The 9,770-nt window shown below is 41.4% G+C and overlaps 1 protein-coding gene across 1 annotated transcript; it reads left to right on the plus strand.

Moving 5' to 3' along the window:
* Positions 1-7,313: 7,313 nt before the first annotated feature.
* Positions 7,314-8,289, plus strand: LOC109401355 (ciliary microtubule associated protein 1A). Its single transcript, XM_019673866.3, has 3 exons — positions 7,314-7,452; positions 7,516-7,734; positions 7,797-8,289. The coding sequence occupies exons 1-3, from the start codon at positions 7,431-7,433 to the stop codon at positions 8,249-8,251; spliced, it is 696 nt and encodes a 231-aa protein (XP_019529411.1). The 5' UTR covers positions 7,314-7,430; the 3' UTR covers positions 8,252-8,289.
* Positions 8,290-9,770: the final 1,481 nt, after the last annotated feature.

Genomic DNA, 9,770 nt, shown 5'->3' on the forward strand with positions numbered 1-9,770 from the left:
GAATCGACACTCGACCTGCTCGCACTTTCGACAGCAGCCACTCCTGATCCAATCAAGGAAATTAACGTCAAACCAAATAAAATTGCTATTAAACACTTCATTGCAATGCGTGAAAACCTGTCCAAATTCACTTTCTTTGGCTTGCTAATTGCCAAACATAAACTCGTTTGTCACAGTACGCAATCGCCGAACCGCGCGCAGCTTTCCCCAAACAACCGAAAGTTGTCCACCGCGAAACTCCGCACGCTTGCCGATGTTGATCCCGCGATATCGTTTGATCGAATAACAATAAAGTTTCGCGCGTTCATGCTCGTCCACAACGACCACCACGAGCACGATCATAATGTGGCAAGGGCGACATCTGATTTGACCAAAAATTACGGCCAAACTAACACTGGCAGGCATGGCCGTCGCGTCGTCGTCGCGCCGACAGCCGAAGACTCATCGAATACGACGATGCATGGATGGGGACGATGTCTACGAAAGGTCTTAACCATCGAGACCACGCTGATCACGGTGTACACGCACGTCGCACAGGTGACGATGACAAAGGCAAACACCGAAAATACCTATACGGAGAATGGGGAGAGAAATTAATGAAAATTAATTGCTAGCACTGTGGCCCTGTGGATACGCCGCCGCCGCCCCGATTGCTTGCTTGTGCTATGATCGTCATACCCGAGGATTATCGTAGAGTAACGCGCCGATTCGTCGAAGATCGATGTTGATGTTATCTCGTGAAATACTAAGCTTTTGAATCATCTTCTGTAGTTCAATGGAATGCAAATAAATTCAAAAGCTTTCAGACAAAGGAAAATATTTAGGGGAATCACTAAACAGATTACTGCGTGAGCCATGATTTTCTGATTATTGAAATGTTTCATGAAATTGAGAATGAAATAATCAAAGATTACCTTGGTGATCGCGACGTTCAATCAAAAAAAAAAAAAAAAAAAATTTGCTGAAAGATAAAACAGAGATTGAACAGTCGCTCTACACGACATTTTCGTAAAGCGATCGTACTCATAAATCTCTTTCATAGTTTTCGATATGAGGGTACTTCTGGTCAGCGTGTATTTACAAATCTGATCAGAGGCTAGTTAATTAATATTTCGATGGTATTTATAAATGGAAAAATGAGTGGTTATCAATCTCAATTTCGGCTTGAAATGTCGGTTGATACTGACACTTCGCAACACTGCCCTTATTGATATTATACGTAGGTATCGATCGAGCCATTTGGTTGACCAATCTCACCTTGTACCCAGTGCTGAAAAATTCATTTCGTCATATCTAAATTCAATCCCTTACAGCTCATTTAAGAAGCTGAACCTGAGAATATGGTTTATGAAAAACTTGTGCGGCTAGACCAGTTCTGCAAGAAAGTCACGGAAAAACCACTAGTTTTCGAATATTTAAGGTAAATGTCACGGACTACCTTCAAAAAATCCCAATGATATTCACGGTGAATATCATTTGGCATTTTTCAAACGTAGTCCGTGACATTTACATCAAATATTCGAAAAATAGCGATTTTTTCGTGACTTTCTTGCAGAAGTGGTCTAGCCGCACAAGTTTTTCATATACCATATTCTCAGGTTCAGCTTCTTAAATGAGCTGTAGGTGGTTGAATTTAGATATGACGAAATGAAATTTTCAGCACTGCTTGTACCTAATAATTTCTAAGTCATTCGACAATTTCTTAAAATTTTAGCATTTACGTCCACACTGCCGTTCTACGCATAGTTGTCCCATGTTGAAAAACTTGAAACTGAGAAAATCACGATTCAAGTTTCAAACAGGTTTTTCTTGTTTTTTTTTCCGAATGGTGCAACAAATTGGATTTAAATTTTCTTGAATCGTTAGAAATTGCTTATATTTTCGTGCCTGAAGTATTTCCAATCAAATATTTTTATAAATATAGTGTTTTAGCACAAAAATGATTAGTGGGATTGTTATACCTAGAAATGTGGTCCTATTGGCGATATCTCTACCCATATCAGTCCCATGAGAATTAGTCGTCTCTATTCACGCTCGATGTGGTCTGTTCTGTACGTTTTTGTTATATTTTTGTAAAAAACAATGTTAGCTTCTCTCACAACATTATAAGACTCTCATGCATATGGCTCAAATGTCTCGATGCAAAACGGAGCCGAAAGACGACATAAGAGTGGCTTCACATTTTAACACTTTCTTAATAATCGGGTAAGTAGGAACTAGGTGAGTGAGTTGGTGAATAAGAAGCTGATTAGTGAATTAGTGAGAGGGTGAATGTGAGGTGCTCCCAGATTAAGTGAGTTGGTGAGTGAGTTAGTTACGAATAAAGTATCCCCCAAACCAAGGCGATTATCGTCCGCGACAGCGATGTTTCGGGCGAATTTTCATTGAAGCCGAACTTTGCACTTTCAACAGCAGAATTGGGAAATCGAATCGTGCTGAAAATTTTATCGATTGATTATCACCAGTAAGCAATCAATCGTTTAAAATTTTAGCACGAAACGTTGTTCGGTTTTTCCTATTGCGCTTAGCAAGAAAAATTTTAGTTTCACACTTTTACCGATCTGTCAGTCAGTTGTGCGCAAGGGTGAATCTTATATCATGGGCAGTATCCATGTTTGCATTACTTAAAACACACCCAACCGGTATCAACCGCGTTCGATCAGTACAAGACTGAATGCAACAAATAATGGCACAACCAATCGAATCAGTAACAATTCCAGAAAATATTGTTTTATTTCCATTTCATTAAAACAATCTTGAAATGGACCATAATGAGTTAACTTATTGCGAATATTTTGTATAGTTTTTCTTTAGTTGCGCAATTTGCGCGCCGGGCAGTTACGCGCAGCTTCACTCCAGTTATCAACAACAACAATCAGCCGGTGGGCGAGCGTCGATGTTTGTTTTGGTCGCAGACAATAGAAACGTGCTGCGAGTAGCTTTGGCGCGCAACGACGTCGTCTGCTTCCTTGCTCCTGATTGGCAGCGCGCAACTGGAGTGAAGCTGCGCGTAACTGCCCGGCGCGCAAATTGCGCAACGAAAGAAAAACTATACAAAATATTCGTAATATATGCACCTTTGAAAATGCACTACAGGGCTTCAATGTTCACACACCTGAAAAATCGCTGACGCCAGCGACAGTCGCGTCGGTTTGGGGGAGCCCTAAGGATAGTTACAGCTTACAGGGAGTTGCCCCGTAAATTTTAGTGTGTGAGTGAGTGAGTGAGTGACATATTGAGTAAGTGAGTATATTGATTTATGAGTATGTGAGATCTGTTCCGTACGAGTAAGTGAGTGCATTAGTGAGTGAATTATGTAGTGAGTTAGTAAACGAGTTACTAAGTATTGGTTTCGTGGCCATGCGGTTTGCAGCGCCAGTCATTTAGGCGTATTGATATCCACTTAGTGTGGCTTAGATTCTTGCTTCAGTCTGAGAAAACTTGCCATCAAACGAAGAATTCTTCACTGGGTCACTGGGTGTGGTACACTCAAACAAATAAGTCGGGGATACTTAAATGTATTTATTACGCGAATTGATTCATTTTTTTTACTCAAATAGCTCTTCCACCGCAGTTTACGACGAAATATATGTATACAGTATTATCGAAATAAGCGATTACATCGTTAGGCCTTTAGGTCTTTAGGCCGAAAAGGTCATTAGGCCGCAAAAGTCATTAGGCCGAATAGGTAATTAGGCCGCAAAGGACGTTAGATCGCAAAGTCATTAGGCCGAAAATGTCTAGGCCGAAAAGATCTTTAAGCCGGAAAGGTTTTTAGGCCGAAAAGATCTTTAAGCCGAAATGGTCTTTAGGCCGAAAAGGTCTTTGGGCCGAAAAGGTCTTTGGGCCGAAAAGGTCTTTAGGCCGAAAAGGTCTTTAGGCCGAAAAGGTCTTTAGGCCGAAAAGGTCTTTAGGCCGAAAAGGTCTTTAGGCCGAAAAGGTCTTTAGGCCGAAAAGGTCTTTAGGCCGAAAAGGTCTTTAGGCCGAAAAGGTCTTTAGGCCGAAAAGGTCTTTGGGCCGAAAAGGTCTTTAGGCCGAAAAGGTCTTTAGGCCGAAAAGGTCTTTAGGCCGAAAAGGTCTTTAGGCCGAAAAGGTCTTTAGGCCGAAAAGGTCTTTAGGCCGAAAAGGTCTTTAGGCCGAAAAGGTCTTTAGGCCGAAAAGGTCTTTAGGCCGAAAAGGTCTTTAGGCCGAAAAGGTCTTTAGGCCGAAAAGGTCTTTAGGCCGAAAAGGTCTTTAGGCCGAAAAGGTCTTTAGGCCGAAAAGGTCTTTAGGCCGAAAAGGTCTTTAGGCCGAAAAGGTCTTTAGGCCGAACAGGTCTTTAGGCCGAAAAGGTCTTTAGGCCGAAAAGGTCTTTAGGCCGAAAAGGTCTTGGCCAGGTCTTGACCAAATGATCTTGTTCTATACCTCAATCATTCGGCTTAAGGCGAAACTGGAAGCAAATCCTCACTTTTTGGTTTTTGATTTTTTATTAAATAACGAAGCAATGTTTTCAAAATCGGTTTTCGTGCACATGTAGAGTATGGATGAGGGTATCTTCTGATTTTTTTACGCGGTAGAAAATGTTTTTCGTTTTTGCAGAAACCATTTTTGAACAAAAATTCACTAAAAAATGGTTTCTGCAAAAACAAAAAACATTTTCTACCGCGTAAAAAAATCAGAAGATACCCTGATCCATAACCTACATGTGCACGAAAACCGATTTTAAAAATATTGCTTCGTTATTTAATAAAAAATCAAAAACCAAAAAAAAATGAGAAAATGCTTCCAGTTTCGCCTTAATGACCTTTGCGGCCCAAAGACCTATTTTGCCTAATGATCAACAAAGCATACAACTGAATAAGCTTTTGTATTAATTTAAAAGGACAAGAAATATGTATATATCATTGCAATAAAATATGTTTAGAAATACAACAGCTTAAGTTTTCAAAACATTCTGCACCATGCCTTCCTCTGCTTGAATGGGTCATATGAATAGAAACCCCAGCAAAGATTGGGAGTGATTTACCATTAGAGGCAGGCGTCTTTATAATTGCCTCATGTATCTTTATCTTATATCACACTAAGATAAGCTCGGTATTTTTTCCATCTTTTTACTGAGTTCTCAACAGCAGATTTAACTCGGTACGCTCGGTTGTTTCTTTTGCGGATATTCTGTAAATGAGTTACCGAGCTCAGATAACAAACTGTCAAAAGTTACTGATACACGGTAAATATCGTTACTGGTGAACGGTAAATACGATAACCGAGTGTACCGAGATAAATCTGCTGTTGAAAACTCAGTAAAAGGTGGAAAAAATACTGAACTCAGTGAAAAAATTACTGAGCTGGAACATCTGAATCTTAGTGTATATATAAAAATGTAGTGGCATACGTGGGACCGCGCATAACTAGCGAACGGATGGTCCGATTTGGGTCGTCTGAGTTTTGTTCTGTTGGTTTTTACAAGGAAGGTTTATGAGGCAAAAAACATGGACAAATAGAGAGTTTTTGAAAATCTGTTTTTCATACATTTTGAACGGGGACTTGGCCTTGGCTAGGGACTTGAAACGTCAAAAAACGCAGTAGGCAAGACAAAGTTTGCCGAGTACAGCTAGTTTGAATATAAAAGGTCAGAATGCCGTTGGTAATGCTACAGTTCTATATTCATTCTATCCGAAAACAAGCAATTACGGTACCGTCATAGACTAATTTCAAGACCTCGATGTACTAAAGAAAACCATCAAATTTTGTGTGTCCAGTCCGGTACCCAATTATATTCATCACTGTTTATTTTTTCCGTGTAAATTGCCTTTCGTGTAAATTACATTTAGCGTGTTACACCGATCTGACAGCTCTGACAGTAAAGGACTAAACATAAATTACGCAATTGGGTACCGAGGATTGTTCACAATCTGCGAACTTGACTGCGGAAAAAACCGCCCAAAACCCAAAAGTGTCTTTTTATTTATAGAAAAATAGGCGATTACTAAGCAACTTACTTACCGACTCACTATTTCAATCAAATTATTGGGATAACACATTGAAATAAAAAAGTGAAACTCATCATCTTACTTACCAACAATATTTCAAGCTTGCTTAAATTCTGAACATTTTCACATATACCAGTCATGCAATTCAGCATCCTTTTTGTCATTATATTGGATCGGCTTCATCATGCTTCACGACATTTGAGCCTCTTAATTAAGTTTAAAAAGTTCATGTTTGTTATGCATTGTAACAATAATTAAATTTAGATTGAAACTGCAAGTTGCGAAGAAATAACTGGAAAACAGGTTTTGTTCCAGTTGGAGCGTAATGCCAATATTGATGATGCGAGAGAAAGTTGGAACTTCGGAAGTCAAAACTTCGGCGAAGTTCGGCGTCGGCATTCTAATTTGGGGTTCGCCGACGGATAAGAATTGCCTTTGTCGGCGACGGTCGGCGACGCTTCAATTAGAATGCCGACGTATTTACTTCGGCGGACTTTTGTTGGAGATATTTGATTTCACATATCGACTTCGGTCTAAAATAAATCAATACGTACAATTTAAAAGAAGAGGTTATACCATGCAGTATTGAAATAGCAATGCTATTAGGTGAAGTAAGTTACAAAAAATGCTTAATGCATCGGTTTTACGTAGAAATTTTATAGTGGGACTGTTATGCGTAGAATTTCAGTTGTGGGACAGGCATGTGTAGAAATTCAACAATGGGACAATTTTACTTGATCTGCTATTCATAGAGTCTTCGAACAAAGTATGTTATTTTTTGATGTTTCATGAAAATATATATGAAAATAGAGCACTTAGTGCAAACAAGTCAATATCGTCAAAAAGTAACATGGGACCAAGCATGGGACAACTATGCTTAGAACGGCAGTAACATGCGTAACCAATGATAGCCGCAGTCATGGATATAAAGGCTTTTAGAGCTGATTCAAGGAATCCAGTCTTACTGGTGAGCAATGGCAGAAAAATTCTTCTCTTCGAAGAAATTGTGCGACGGAATTCGGCCACAGGTCATCTAAGAATCTCCTAGACAAAATTCCTTCAGATTAAAATTGTGGCTTCACTTGTCTGAACCTAGGTGCATCAAAGCCAAGGAGAATACATTTTACTAAGGTGGCGCAGATAAACATTGCAAACCACTGGTTGTCTCTTCCACTCTTCTGGTGTTCTTATGCAACTAAAATAGTGACGTCACTATTTCAGTTCCATAAGAACACCAGAAGAATGGAAGAGACAACCAGCGGTTTGCAATGTTTATCTGCGCCACCTTAGTAAAATGTATTCTCCTTGCATCAAAGCATTCTTTTTTTTCTCTATATGGGAAACAAAGAAGGCCATTCTGGATACCAATGAAAATATGTCATTCTGTTTTTTTCGGCCCCGATGAGAGGAAGCAAAATTTCCAGTTGAAGTCTCAAAATCCACTAAGAAAACCACATAAACATGTATCAAATGTCCAGAATTGGTAAGTCATCTTGTTGCGAAAAAGTGAAAAAAAACATTCAATTATTTGCTTTTCCTTATTTAGGACCCGGACCTGCGGGCTATGGACTTCCGCCAACGGTTGGCTACCCAGAGCATGACGTCCGCAAGGATAGGAAACCAATGTTCAGCATGCGGAGCAGACCGATAACTCGATACGATACGCTAGGCCCTGGTCCAGCCCGTTACGGACTCGGCAAAATGACCCGCGTCGGTCGACCCAACAATCCGAGCTACTCGCTAGCTAAACGGTTTTCATTGTTCAGTAAGTTTTTCTGTATGCAGAGCCTAAAAGCTCAGTATTAATTATTTTCTACTATTGAGCAGAACCAGACAATACTCCCGGACCTGGTGCACACAACAACGACAAAGTGCCGTCCATGAAAGGGAACCGTTCTCCAGCGTACTCCTTAGGAATGCGATTGAAGGAAACTTCTCGCGATATGATTCCAGGCCCAGATCGGTATGCGTATGATTTGAATATTTACAAGAACCGCAATCCGATCTACAGTATGCGAGAGCGAACAACTCAACCATACGCTCTGGAAGGACCTGGTCCAAACAAGTACGGCGACTTGGACCGGAACGTTACGCACAAGCGAAATCCACGTTACACGATGCGGCAAACGTATCCGATCATGGGAGATAAATGTCCAAAACCGGGTCCGAACCAGTACGGTCTGATGGAGCTGAAACCCGGTACGACTGCACCGAAGTATTCATTTGGAACGCGACACTCAATGTGGAGGCCACCGATGGTTATACCGGGAGATAATTGTTAAAAATGAATAATAAAGGTTGATGCTTTTTGATATTCATATTCATTGATACTGTTTTTGGGTCATACGAATAGAAACACTTTTCACTGATGAACCCTGTGGGGCTCTTCATAAACCACGTAGCCATTTTTCTGGATATTTTGAATCCCTCCACCCATGCCTCCACCCCTGCGTGGTTCATACATACAATTTTAATTTTGTATGGACCGCGCACTGAATCCGCCCCCCCCTTTTTATGGTTTATGGATGGCTCCAGTGTAAAGATTCATAGAACTTTGATTGAAAGCTTACGCAGTTTTGCACACCGACTGTCGTTGCCAGGAATTCCAGTTTCATCCATGTCTATTCTATCCATTACCCTGTGCGTGTGGTCGATGCTGTCTTATGCCGCTTTGAAGTCGATGAACAGGTGATGCTTTGGGATCTGGTATTCACGGAATGTGTGAAAATCTGGTCCGTTATCGACCGGCCGTCGATGAAGCCAGCATGATAACTTCCCACGAACTCATTCGTTTTAGGTGACAGACGACGGAAGATGATCTGGGAAAGCACTTTGTCGGCGATTGCTCTGAAGTTCTCACATTCTAAATTATGGCATTTTTTGTGAATGGCCCTTCCTTCTATTTCTTCGGAAGCTGTTCAGTTTCCCAGATCCTGATTACCAACGGGTGTAGACAGTTGGCTATCTTTTCTTAGCCCATCTTGATGAGACCATCCTTACCAGCTGCTCTGCTGGTTTTAAGCTGGTGAATGGCATTCACGATGGCATCCTTAATTTCTCTCAGCGGGGACTTGGCTAATTTCGTCCCCTGCTGCATTGGCGTAGTCGTTTCTTGCTTTGTGGTGCTAACGTTCTCCACAACATTCAGGTGTTCAAAGTAGAGTTGCTTCCACCTTTCGATGACCTCACGTCCGGGCGTTAAGAGGCCCCCATTTATAACCCAGCATATTTTGGCTCACGGCACGAAGCCGTTGCGGGATGCGTTGAATTTCTGGTAGAAATTTCGTGTTTCATGGGAGTGGCACAGCAGTTCCTTTTCTTTTAACTCCGCTTCTTCCTGTTGTTTCCGTTTCTGTTTGTAATGTTCCACGTTCTGGCGGTGTGGGTCCATGCTGCAGCATTATCGCCCGTGATGCGTTTTTCTCCTCAAAAATAGCTCTACATTCCTCGTCGAACCATTCGTCTCGTCGTCTCCTTTCCACGTACCTGATAGTGCTATCGGCTGCGTCGTTGATGGCTGCTGTTACTGTTCTTCAGCAGTGGCAACGCTGCCTCGAGATTCTACGCGTATACTGAGGCGACATCCGGTTGCTTGAGTCGCTCTAGGTTGTATTGCGGCGGTCGCCGGTACCGTACTTTGCTGATGCCGGAAAGTTTTGGGCGCAGTTTGACCAGGTAGTAGTTGGAGTCGATGTTGGCGCCACGATAGGTCCTGACGTCGATAATGTCGGAGAAGTGCCGTTCGCCAATTAGAACGTGGTCCATATGCGATTTCGTCTGATGTGATGATCTCCAGGTGTA

This window comes from Aedes albopictus, chromosome 2 (genome assembly GCF_035046485.1).
Source record: "Aedes albopictus strain Foshan chromosome 2, AalbF5, whole genome shotgun sequence".
NCBI lineage: Eukaryota > Metazoa > Arthropoda > Insecta > Diptera > Culicidae > Aedes > Aedes albopictus.